This window comes from Dermacentor andersoni, chromosome 5 (assembly GCF_023375885.2).
Source record: "Dermacentor andersoni chromosome 5, qqDerAnde1_hic_scaffold, whole genome shotgun sequence".
Taxonomy (NCBI): domain Eukaryota; kingdom Metazoa; phylum Arthropoda; class Arachnida; order Ixodida; family Ixodidae; genus Dermacentor; species Dermacentor andersoni.
Window position 1 is genome coordinate 191,979,294 of NC_092818.1, and position 13,166 is coordinate 191,992,459.

Consider the following 13,166-nt stretch of genomic DNA (forward strand, 5'->3'; position numbering starts at 1 on the left):
TAATTTATGAAAGTTCAAACCTAATCACTCATAAACGTTACAGGACGTGCAACGTCAAATACTATTGGAAGGTGATCACTGCTTGTCGAGCAATCAATAGTCGACCAAGAAGTTACGGAGAGACTTGGGCCACAGAATGTAAGATCTAGTGAAGAGTAAGATCGGCCTCTCACAAACGTAATAGATCCGGAGTTTACACACGTTAGTCGATTGTCGAACGACCAGTTCCACAATCGGGTGCCGCAAAAATCTGTTTTTAAACCCCATGAGATATGGTGAGAGTTGAAATCACCTGTGATTACAATGTCATGTCCACAAGAGTTAATAACGCTATCCAGTGGCCTAGTGTCCTGTACGCCAGATGGAAAATATACATTAACTACGGTAAAGGGACAACATCCCGGGAGAACCAGCTCTATCGCTAGGATTTCACACTCTGGAGTAGAAAGTTGAAATGGTATTTTAGCCTTATGGCAAATTTTTGATGAGATAAATGTAATTAATCCGCCACCTTTTGTAGGACGGTCTAATCGAAATGATCTGTAGAATTTCATTTGAAAAGATTTCTCAGGATTTAGCCACGTTTCTTGCAGCAAAATTAAATCAGGATTAAGTTGAGAAGTTAGACAAGTTAAATCTACTGGAGCAGAATATAAGGAGCGGCAGTTCCACTGAAGCACTTTTAGTGATCCTATTTTTTGGAAAGTGCCGCAGTCGAAACTGCCTTCTGTAAAATGTTTTCCTTTAGCACCACACTGGACTGACTTTTCTTAGCTTTTGAATGAGGACCGGGGGAGGAGTCTTTTTTAATAGAAGACATGGTTCTTTTATATGCTTGAACATTTTGTTCCACCTCTGTCATCTCCAAATCTGTATTAATCAGATTACAAGTTGTAGGGCCCGTCGAAGAAGGAGTTGAAAGTTCAATATCATTATTGCAAGGATTGGCATCTGATCTTTTATGGTTAGTTTGGTGCTCAGGATCAACTGTTTGCGTTGTTACAGGAGCTGGGCAGGTAGTTTGCATCAAATGAGATAAATGACTAGAAACGGCCTGTGAGATACATTCACCAAGGCTCATTTCCAACCTTTCCATAGCTTTTGTAACTGCCTCTTCCACAGCGGCTCTATAGCTGCAGTAAGTGATAGGTACGCGGTAAGATTTTGTCTGCCTAGTATCCCCGCATGCCAGATGTCCTTGCTTTCACAATGTTAATGGCCTCCATCCTAGAGCAGCGTCGTCGATCAATTATTTCAATCACCTGTAATTCTTGAGCCCTAACAGAACAATTTAAATAATTGGCTGGATGCTTTCCATCACAGAGACAGCACCGCTCTTCTTGGGCACTACAATCACTTTGAGCATGTTCTTCCCCACATGCGCAACAACGTTGTCTTGATTTGCACCCTGCCATACTATGGCCGTATCGCCAGCAATTACTGCATTGAATCGGACGCTACGCCAGGGGTTCAACTCTAAACACAAGGGGCCACACCTTTAGCTTTGATGGGCAGGAAGTTCCAGCAAAAGTTGCGATCACCGATTCTGTTGGGACCCGCTTATTTTCTACCACTCGATTGCATCGGTAAACAGCAATTACTCCAGTCCCAGCCAATCTCTCTAGTGTTTCAGCGGGAGAAAGATCAGCATTGATACCTCTGACTATTCCCTTAGTGCAGGCGAGGTGAGCAGGGATGTAGGCACTCACCGGTAATGACGCGAATGATGAGCACTTAAGCAAATCCGCGACACAGGACTGGTCTGGCGATCGACACACGATACCTCCGCGGCCGAACTGCCTCACTTCCGTGATGGTCTGGTATGAAGAGGTAGCAGCATGCAGAGATTTATGGATCGCCTGGGGTTTGGTCAGACGTATAAAGCCTCCATTCGAAGGAACCAGAGCCACCGGGATGCTGCTCACACCACTGCGGATGAACAAATCTAAAGGTAATTCATCCGTTGGAATGGAGGCCGCCCATGGGGAAAAACCCCTGCCGGGGAAGTTTATGGCCATCAGCCTAGGATGAAGCTGGCGTTAGAATCAGTGAGAGCTCAACAAATAAGACTAGTAAAGCCTAATATCACCCAAAACCTGGCCAAGTGACGGAAGCCGCAGCGAACGTGGAACGTTCGAAGCCGAAGAAACGCTGTCTCCGAAAGGACGCGATCCGAAAGGACCAAACTTCTTCTTCCTCACCGTTGTGTTTTGTCTTTTACCTTTCTTTTCGGAACACTGTATTTTCTAGATCTCATGACAACAACCTAAACGTTCCCTTCACCACAATGGCTTCTATTTTTAGTTTTTCTCGTGAGCCAAGGAATAACCCTGCCCCGTCTCTTAAGTGTCAGCATCTTGTTTAGTGATGGCAATAAAAAAAAATGGCTGTGGCTTAGCTAAGGTTAAGCCCAGGATGCGAAGCATACTAGCCTTTATTTTAGTTGTTGAACCACTTTTTAGCCTGGTGAACTGCTGTTGCTTGGCTATATTTGGTTCGGCTAGACGAAGAAACAACTCATGCGTTACTCTGCTTCGCCTTCAAGAGTGGAACGCGACAGCGTTCCCGTCGACCCGCCAAGGGGTGTAAGACAATGGGCTACGGCGCAGCGACTACGCGCCGCGCATTGGACGCGCTGAGCGTCGAGCAACACAGCGTTCGGCGCGGCAACGAAATGTGCGCCTGAGCAAGCGACGCACGCCTGAGCCTTAGAAACAGCTCGTTTCTAAGGCAACACCGCATTCACTAGAGGCGCTTTTGTACCGCTTTGAAGCATCGTACTCGTGGCTCAGTGGTAGCGTCTCCGTCTCACACTCCGGAGACCCTGGTTCGATTCCCACCCAGCCCATCTTGCAAGAGTTGAGCCAAAGCCACCTAGAAACAAGCGCAGCTGCTTATATACCGCCGCGACGCCGCGAGCGACGGCGCGAGTTGGAGCACCGTTTCTCCTCTGTCGTGACGTCACGGTGTCACGTGGTATGGCATGGGGTCAAAGGTCATTGAAGACGACACCACCGCGCCTGAGGAGCTGGTTTGAGCTCTCGTAATATGCTTCGCATAAAAATAGAGCTCTAAGAGTGCTCTAATGTTATGCTAAATAAATTGGAGGATGCTTAAGCTTCGCTTTTAACGCATTCGGAGATCCATGACTGCTTCTCACGCTTGCCGGCAACTGCAGTTTATGTAACCTTTACCGGGAAACGCTGGCGGCGAACGCTGTGCACGAAAGCGAGCTTTCTGGTAAAAACGCGCCCTTTTGTGTGGTCCGATTCCGCAGGTTAGTGCATAGACGCGTCAAAAAAATTACGTAATTTTCTGGTTTCTGCTATTGTTTCGCACTTCTTTTATGACATTTGTTTGTGGGCTGTCATTCTCAAAATTCCGAGAAATAACTTTGTCAAGGATGTAAGACAAGGTATGAGCGACTTCAGTGATAGAATGGTGTGGATGTATAGCCCGCGTATACCGCATGTCATATAGCAAGGTCATATACAGATACCTAAATATATACGGGAAGTTTCGCTCAGAGGGACGCCGGCTCCGGATGCCGAAGCCGACATGGCGACACGGGGCCCTCAACGCTATCGCGTTAATACAGGGTGTACGCTTCCACGAGCAACTTCCACGAGTGCACGCACGCACACGCACGCACTGTGGGTACGTGTTCGTGTATGTCCTGCCCCATGTTCTCTCACACTGCCTCATTGATCTGAGCGACATTCACCCGCTATCGCCATGCACAAGCAAGAGTTGCTAGTGCGTAACCAGCCATATAGATGCGTGTCCATGGGCATGAATTTTGTGCTGCAATTCTGGACTTAATCATAAGTGCAAGTTTGAATTTGCGGCCAATTCCAATTGTGCTATTCGACTTCAAGTGGAACGCAGAAGTTGTCTTCCTGAGCAATAAGTGGCACATACGAAGAATACTTTAGGTATGATGGGTAAATACGCACAGCGGATAACAGAAAGCTCACCATACTTGAGAGGAGGCTTTAAAACCGAGAAACGCGCCATAACGAAAGAAGAGCGGTGACGACACCTTTAAGTTTCCACACTTGCTACCGCTGACGTCATGAATTTTCACAGCGTCTGGACTATTCAATTACTTATCGAAAAACGAAAGATTGCATTGCATCGTCAACGATTCGAGGACTCGACCTAGCAAGTTCTGAAGCCTTTTTCAACACCGAAAGCGACGTACACATGGGAAAATGCTTCTAAATCTGCGATGGTGCTCTGGCGTAACGGTGCTGCAGTTTTGAACGCAAAATTTAGAAATGGTAGACGTGGACCGTCATCTTCTCCGCCATTAATCACATAATATTCAGCCAAATATATGGAAGTGAAACATCTGAAGTATTTATTCACCCGTTTTCATCTATTCGATGATTTCATTAAGGGCACAACACTGCTTCAGAGCGGCGCTCATGCGAGTGTTTCGCAGCACGGGTTCAGCCTACCCGTCACGCCTAAAGGTTACAACCGACGAAGGGTGACGGGCCGCGCTTCGGCCGCAGCGATATAAACGACCGGTGCGCGCACCTGTTTCTTCCACTTCATGCGCCTGTTCTGGTACCAGGTCTTGACCTGCAGTTGCGTGAGTCCCAGCACCCGCGCCAAGTCGGCGCGGTCCGGGGTGGACAGGTACTTCTGCGAGTCGAAGCGCCGCTCGAGGCCCATCAGCTGGCCCTCGGTGAACACGGTCCGGTTGCGCCGCGCCTTGCGCAGCTCGCGGCCTGCCTGCAGGGCGTCGCTCGCCGCCGAGGGGCTCAGGGCGGGCGCCGAGTGCTGCTGCTGCGCGGCGAAAGCAGGGCCAGCCAGGGCGTCCACCGAAGACGCCGCCGGACTGAGCGGGAACGCGGACGAAGGCCACGAGGCGCCTCCGCCCGACAGGTACGCGGCGCTCACGTCTGGGTAGCCGGCTGCAAGAAAGGCACAGCTCCGTTGTAGGGGGGATGCTAACAGTAGTTTTGCAATCCGAATCGAATACTACAGGTGGAATAGTTACAGAAGCCAACGGAACCGAATAGTATCAGGAGCGAATCGAATATCGTGTAGCGAATACTGTGTAGTTGTCTCACCCCGTTAATATCCAACAATTTCCACGTCCGGGTATTCACAACATCAGAAAGTTTCGCTGTGTACACTGCCCAATATAAAGCAGGCTTTATTTAAAGTACAAAGGGAGCACTGGGAACACTTAGTTCAAAAATAACATCTTCGTTTTCAGCAATAAAAATCCAATAACTTACCACAGTCACATAAACAATCATCATATTTGAATACATTCAAACATGAAATATTATATCTTTTGTATAGTTTCATGCCTAATAATATCTTATGCTGTGTAGCTATGCCTTTTGATATATGTACTATTTTGCTTATTGTCACTTACCAATATATTGCATATCGCGCGTTCAATTGTTTTCCCTGTACTTTTTAAAACTGTGCTGCGTTAACCAACGTATAGTGTACATTTTCAACGCGAATAAAATATATGCTCCATTAAGCGAAAATCCGGCGTTGTAGTCGGCGACGTGATCGATTGATAATACCAAAAGTGGCCAAGGGCAAAGAATAATATCATATCAGAAAATACTCGAATCGACGTCAAATTGCTCAGTGAGCTCCCTTTAAAAATTATTGGGCGTTTGAGCTCATGGGCGCTTGAGGTCAGTTGCCAACGGTAGTAAGCGGCACCATTCGACCGACGATCATCATCATCATCTACGATCTTCCCCTCGTGTTAACTGGGTGGTGCGATGCGGTGTCGTCTTGTGCGGTGGAATGGCAGCGAGCGGGGGCTGCTACTTCTGGTGACCTGCTGCGTGCACTCGTCAGAACGAGGTCGGAGGAAGACCGGAGCAGGTGTGCATACGGGAATGGTTTAGGGCCTTCTGATTCCTGCAAGACCTCGACAACTCGGAGGTTCCACCACCTTGTCTGCCGTATCTTCGCGAAGCGTATAGCGTATGTCCGGGAAGCCAGCCAGGTTTAGGGCCTTCGGGTTCCTGGAAGACCTTGGTGACTTAGACGTTGCTTGCTCCGCCGATCCTCGTTGGGTGTAGCAGTCTGCAAGGTTTTCCTGCCGCCTGGGGTGCGGTGCCGTCGCTGTAAGCCGCCGTGGGCCAGTGCCATCATCGCCTTCGCAGAGGTAGCGGCAGTATGGAAGCTGCGGCATTAGAGCCAGCAGTCGAAGAAGAGGAGGAAAGTCGCTTGTGGGCGCGAAAGGTGGTTCGAGGCTCGGCTGCACGCTCTTAGGCGCGGCAGGCCAGGACTGGGGTCAGCTGGCGTGGACTGTTGCGCAGCGGTGGCGCAGTTCCCACAATATGCGAGCCTCTGCTCGGGTAGCTCGTTTAGCAGCAGCCCCAGACGAAGCACTTTCACCGGTTACGTCGCTCATTGTTCCGAAAGAAAACGTGATCACGAGGACGCGGCGCGCATTCTCTAGCGGCGGCGGCGCATGCGAAGAAGCGTATGCATTATGCATAGTGGGTCGATCAGAAGCCCACAGCAGCGCTTTGTTTCCATATATGGTATCAATGGACGCGCTAGCCGCATGCCTTGGTAATGACGTCATCGGCGACCAAGTAACCGCGCACGCTACCATGGCACCATCTCGTAGCTGGTCGCCGCCGCGGAGCCCGTTTCGTACGGCACTCTGGTTTCCTCCTCACCCTTTCGCCATACTTTCCTCCGCTTTCCTCGTCATGCTTCCACTGTGCCCTCCTCCTCCGCTTTTCTCCTCGCGCTCTCGTCGCTATCGCTGTCTTTCATCCTCCGCTAGCCGCTGAGTCGTGCTCCCTAAAGGGCTGAAATAGCGCCTCTTCCTCTTCACACTCGTACTCTCTCAATCCCTCCGCTGCGCTCCGCGTTTGCTCTTCTTTTATTATTCGGTGGTGGAGAACGTCTCGTGCGGCACTCCGCTTTCTTCCTCACCATTTCGTCATACTCGCCTACTCCGCATTCCACCTCATGCTTCCGCTGAACCCTCCTCCTCTGCTTTTCTCCTCATGCTTCCACTGTACCCTCCTCCCCTTCCTCCTCGCGCTCTCTTCGCTATCGCTGTCTTTCATCTTCCGCCGCTCTCCGTGCTCACTCTTTTTTCATCCTTCGGTAGGCTCTTTTGTTCTGCCGGTTACGCCGACGCCGAGGACGACCCTCCACGCACGAACGGAGGCCTAAGAGCTGCGGTCTGAAAAGGGAAAACGAAATGACTCGTTGAAGAACACGGCGTTAGGGGTCGGACTCAAAGCTTTTCGTTCGTAAGTGCTCTTTGACATTTGCCGGCGGCCTTCACTGATAATATGCCCGGCATATGCTCTGGCGAACAGCTCTAGTGTAAGTACTTTTTTATGAATTCAGGCCTTGGGGATCATCTTCAAGAGTTGTCTCACTTTGATCGCCCGCAGAAAGCGTAATACTGCTGAAGCTTGTGTCGAAGGCTCACCGAACCTCTTTATCCTCCAACGCATGTGGCGTCGACAACTAGATCACGTCAGATTCTGCGCTGTGTTCTCGATCGGCGGCTGTGAAAAGAACCGCTGTGCAGGTCACAACAGAGGTTGCCTTTGTAAACTATTTCATCGCATCACAGCTACTCATTTACCATTGCACGGGGACAAAATCTAGTCCTCGCGTTAATTTAAATTTAAAAAATTTTCGATTGCAACCCGGAGACATTATGCACGGCATCCACTATCGCGTGGGAAAATAAATCAACAAATATCTCAAAAAGGTCGCTATTTCGCCCTAAAGGAGAAGCATTGATAGCGATGCAGCAAGGTATTACAGAGCTGTAGAAAATAGGATTCCTAGTTTTATTTATTTATTTATTTATTTATTTATTTATTTATTTAATTTACCCTACAGGCTCGCAGGAGCATTGGTTAGGGGGGGGGGGGGGGGGGGTTATAGAGAAATGACAATAATAAAGGCAAGAAAAGGAACTGCATAATAGGAGAAACATAAATTTGTACATTGGAAGCTAGGAAAAAAGGAACACTGGTAAACATAGAAAAAGATAAAAACAAAATCTAGGGAACACGATACAATACAAAGTCGTAAAACGATACAAAGGCGAATACAATACAGAGTCTTAAAACATAGTCAGACATAGTCGTAAACATAGCGATGGTATGGTATGATGAACCTTATTAATGTCCTGAAGATCAACCCTTAGGCTGACGCAGGTGGCTCCCACGTCGGGACAGTAAGGTTTAACCTTACCGCCGTAATCGTGGGCCTACTGGACGGCTTGTACTTGATCGAAAAGAATTGTTCACGAAATTTGGTAGGATCTTTTAATGAAACAATATGATTTGGCAGGCTATGCCACAGTGCGATGGCGCCCGGCAATGCAGATTTATTGAATGACTGTGTGCGTCCAAAAATGCGCCTGAAACTGAGATGATTATGAAGTCGAGTAGATGTGCGAGAAGGAATTTCAAGCGACAAACGGTTGGACTACGAGTTATAGTAGTATTTATTAAAAAAGAAGGCATAGAAGGGCAACAGAGCGGCAGGAATCGAAGTCAGGAAGGGGAACATCGCGTTTAAATTGGGTAATACTGGAGTGACGACTGTAATTGGAAGTTATAAAGCGGGCAGCACGATTTTGGATGGATTGAATTTGTCTATTAGGTATTGTTGATCAGGAGACCAGATGGATGAAGCATATTCTAGTAGAGGGCGTACAAAACTTTGCTAGGCCTGTTGATGGATCATAGCTGGGGAACGATGTAGATGACGACGTAAAAACCTTAAAGTTCTGTTAGCTTTAGCGCATATCCTCTCGATGTGAGAGCTCCAGGCAAGATTAATAGAACGCCATTCCATTGTAAGCAGAGCCACGAGGAACTTCAGCCGAACAGATTTTGTAAGGAAACTTAAGAGCTGATTTAATACGAGTGAAGGAAAGTACGCAGCAATTAGATGTGTTAAGGACATTTGCCAACGGTTGCACCACTGATTAACTAGGTGAAGGTCATTTTGTAAAGTTAGATGGCCATCATGACAGCTAATCGTTGTGTAGATTACGCAATCATCCGCATATGCAGGAGGAAATGTTACTGGGAAAATCATTGATAAAAATTAGGAAGAGAAGAGGGCCTAATACACTACGCTGGGGTACACCTGACCATAGGCGCCGACTACGGGGGGGAGGCGCCGGGGCTTGAGCCCCCTCCAAGGTTTACCGGGGTTGGTGGAGGGAGGGGGGCAGAGCCGCCGCCCGTAGATGCCGAAGCCCCCCCCCCCCCCCCCCCCCCCCCACACACACACACCTAAAGTGCCATTACCAGAGCTTTGTCACTCTAATCATTTGAGGTTTCTTTTGGATTTCCTCGATCTTTTCACTTGAAATTTTATTGGGGCTAATAGCTTCTGCATCATTGTTGGCGCGGACGTGCACGACTTCTAATTCATACTTTCGCCTTACTTTTGCAAATTATGACAATAGGAGGACAAGCGCATTAGAAGCACTAGCGGCGGCTGCCTCATCCGTATTTTCTCACTTCAACATTGTTTAAGATTTCCACTGCAAACACCGTGCACATACACAATATATTTAAATATACACTCAGGACAAAGTTGATATTTTTGAAAGAGATGGGGATACCCGATTAACTGTTACTTCTAAAGGTGTGGATAGCCCATGCCTAGAGAATGAATATGTTGCTGTATGCTCACCTCGCTTCAAATAGATTTGCATGCTTTTTTGACAATGAAAAAAATCTATAGACTTCAGTGACCCTTTCGACAGAGTCTTTTACCAATCGCGTGTGAAATGCACGTGATTGATATATGTGTCTCAGTATCGCTTCTCTTTCCAGTAAGCAAAGCTAACGACTCATTAAAACACACTTCTAATAATTTGCAACGCCTATTAGAAATGGAAACATGGTCACTTGCAAGCAAAGGTTATAAATATATACAGGGTGTACCAGTTAACTATCATGCACCAAGGTTTAAAGAAGAGCAATACATTACTCGAAGAAAATCTAGTGCATATTGTTTCCAGTGCAGTGGAGTAGCTGCCAGTAATTTTTTCGTTACTGAGATTTAATTTGGTAATTGTAATTAATTATCCAACTCGAGACGTGCTATCCTAATTATCAAAGTATCAAGGTAGCACACTTGCGTCATATTTTTCATATTTCCTGAGGTTTCCTTGCCAGTCGCAAAAGATTGTACGCAATTAGTACGTCGCTGAAAACACCGCAGTTAGATGTCATTTGGGGATGCCTACAAATGCTTAATTGACACTTTGAAAATTAGGACAGTACTTCTCGAGTTAGATAATTGATTGCAATTACTAAATTAAATCTCAGTAACGAAATAATTACTGGCGACTACTCCACTGTATTGGAAACAATATGCACTAGGTTTTCTTCGAGTAACGCAACTGCTCTTTTATTTAACTCTTGGCACACGATAGTTGAGAAACACTGTATAGTTCACTCAGTAACCGAAATGAGGCCACACCTGCCGCAGGTGGGAACCGAACCCACAACCTTCGCATTTCGCGTAAGGTTGTGTGTTCGGTTCCCACCTGCGGGAAGTTGTTTTTTCATCCACTTTAATTTCCATAAGTTTATCGTTTCCTTATTTCATTTATTAAGCACAAGTAATTTCCCCTATGTTGTTCTTGGTGTTAAGTGTCTGGTGGCTTCTTATGATATGACTATATATATATATATATATATATATATATATATATATATGGGGTTCGGAAAGAGCTGGTCGGGCCCCAGCGCCCCCTCCTCCCTCCCCTCCGGAAAAATTAAAACTCTCCGCCTAAGCACCTGACCGGACAACTGATGTGGAGAAGCTAAAGTTCACAGACACGAACTGCTGCCGATAAGATAAGAAATCGCAAAGCCAGGAAAATGTTAATGAGTCAATCCTAAAAACAGCTATTAGGGCGACAGTGAGCAACTCTGTCAAAGGCTTTTGCATAGTCAAGAAAGACGCAGTCAATAAATTTGCTACTATTCATAGTTGAGTGTCACAAGACAACGCTTTACGGAAGCCATGTTGATTTTGAAAGAAAAAGTTATTGGATTCAAGTTGGTTAGATATATGGGAGGCAATGATGTGCTCGAGAAGCTTACAGCAAATGCATTTTAGCGAAATGGGACGGTAGTTACCAGGTGAGTGTCTGTTTCTATCTTTGAATGGCGCATAAACATTGGCTATCTTCCGGTCTTCAGGAAGAAGACTAGTTGATAAAGACTGCTGAAAAATGTAGTATAATATCTGACTGGACATAGCTGACGTGCTTTTTTTTAGAATTTTAGAATTAATATTGTCAATGCCACGCGATGTAGACACCTTTACATCGCGTATTAGTTTTGAAATACCTTCAGCACTAATATTTATAGGGGACATGAAGCTATAATCAAAGTCAGAGACACAGGCCGTATAATCTGTCGTGTAATTGCAGTAAATATTTGCTTGATAATTTGCAAGCGTGATGTCACGCACGCATAGGCAAACGCGAAGAAACCTCACTCAATGACTGCGAACGCACGTTGTCACAACGCTGGGGTGATGACAAGTGCGGGCAAAGAGAAGCGACCGCTTCTTTTTCCTCTCCCGTCCACGCGTCTCTGAAACTTGGCATTAAGCGACCTCAAAAATCAGGTGCGCGCGAAGACAGCACACATGCACCTTTCAACCATCTCGACTCGCCCAGACTAATGGCTAATTTACCAAGGCCAGCCAAGGAGCTATTCCTAACGTGTATCAAAACTGTTTGTGAGTTCGGCCACCGATTATCCTACGGCACCATTCCAAGACGTGCGGCACAGTGTTAATTGGACGATCGGGTTGGTTTGACCGAGGTAACCAGTACCTAATGAGCATTGCCTTTCCGATAAGACGCCGTTCTCGGAACCCATTCTACACGTATCCTTTGCCATCCCTCTCGCGCCAAAATATGCAGAAAAAATTAGAGAGAGAGAGAGAGAGAGAGAGAAAGGATGCTTGCTGCATGCCTTGTACTGTGAGTACTAAAGTTCGAGCACTGCCCCAATTTGGCGATCATCTGAAACCACGATCAAGCCACTTTGAGCAGTTGTTATCACATTAGTCTGCGCTTTCCCTGGGTGCAATAGAAGTTGGAGCGGTTGACGTCAACATACGTACTACTTTTTCTTGCTTCTTGTTTTAATTAGTGTGTAATGGACATGTTAGCGACGTTAAGTGGCACCGACAGCTTTTCTTTCTGCACTAAAGAAATTAGCAAAGCGTAACGCCGTAAGTTCTTACTTCCGTTAACACCGGCGTTCGTTTTGCACTTGGTGTCTCGACACAATAGCTGGAACAAAGGACAGTACTTAACGTACAGGTTACGTGTGTTGCTTTCTTACAAAAATTCTGTAATTTCTTTTATATGACAATGAAAAAAGCGGCTTTGGGGAAAATACGGCGCGTGTTTCCCATCATGGATCACTCCTGCTTTTAAAGCGAAGCTTTCTTTGTGACAAAGTCGGATTTATTTTAATGCTGTGGTCTATATGACTGTGCAGAAGAGTAATGCGGATAATTCGGATAATATGGCGGGCCAGCGCACATTCTAGTTCACGTTCCAGCCAGGCCGTCCACTACAAAATAATATGCACAGATGTACGCGTGCCAATCCGAGCAACTCATACATCAAAGACAGCGAAGCTGTGCAACACGGGTTTCTCGCACCCTTCGGAAGTATACAACCGTTCTGCTTCCATTGTCCGAAATCTACCCAATACTTTGAAAACGCTCTATGCACGGTGCAATTCCGTAGTTATACCCGAGCCTTTCCAAGTGCTTCGCTATATCAAAAGTTTCGTACTTCGGCCCCTCGCAACATATAACACCCGAACTCTCTCTGTCGAGTGCGGCTAGCTTAGCAGGACTCTTTTAGGAGCTATTAGGCGTTGTTTGGAATATCATTGGCCTTAGTGAGGTTAGAAGAACTCGTGAGGCTTATACAGTGCTGACAAATGGTTACATCCTCTACTATAGAGGGTTCCCAGATAAAAAGCAATGTGGGGTAGGACTCCTAATCCATAAGGACATAGCGGGCAACATTGACGTATTATACAGCATTAATGAGCGGGTAGGGTAATAAAACTTAATACGAGGTATAGAATAAAGGTAGCACAAGCCTACGCTCCAAC

The 13,166-nt window shown here is 46.7% G+C and overlaps 1 protein-coding gene across 1 annotated transcript in view; it reads right to left on the reverse strand.

Annotated features, from left to right (window-relative positions):
* LOC126531761 (uncharacterized) overlaps window positions 1–13,166 on the reverse strand; it is an 80,921-nt gene that overhangs the window by 37,658 nt on the left and 30,097 nt on the right. The window contains exon 2 of the mRNA XM_050179468.2: window positions 4,546–4,925. Coding sequence (XP_050035425.1) covers window positions 4,546–4,925 — 380 coding nt within the window. The remainder of the gene's footprint in view (window positions 1–4,545; window positions 4,926–13,166) is intronic.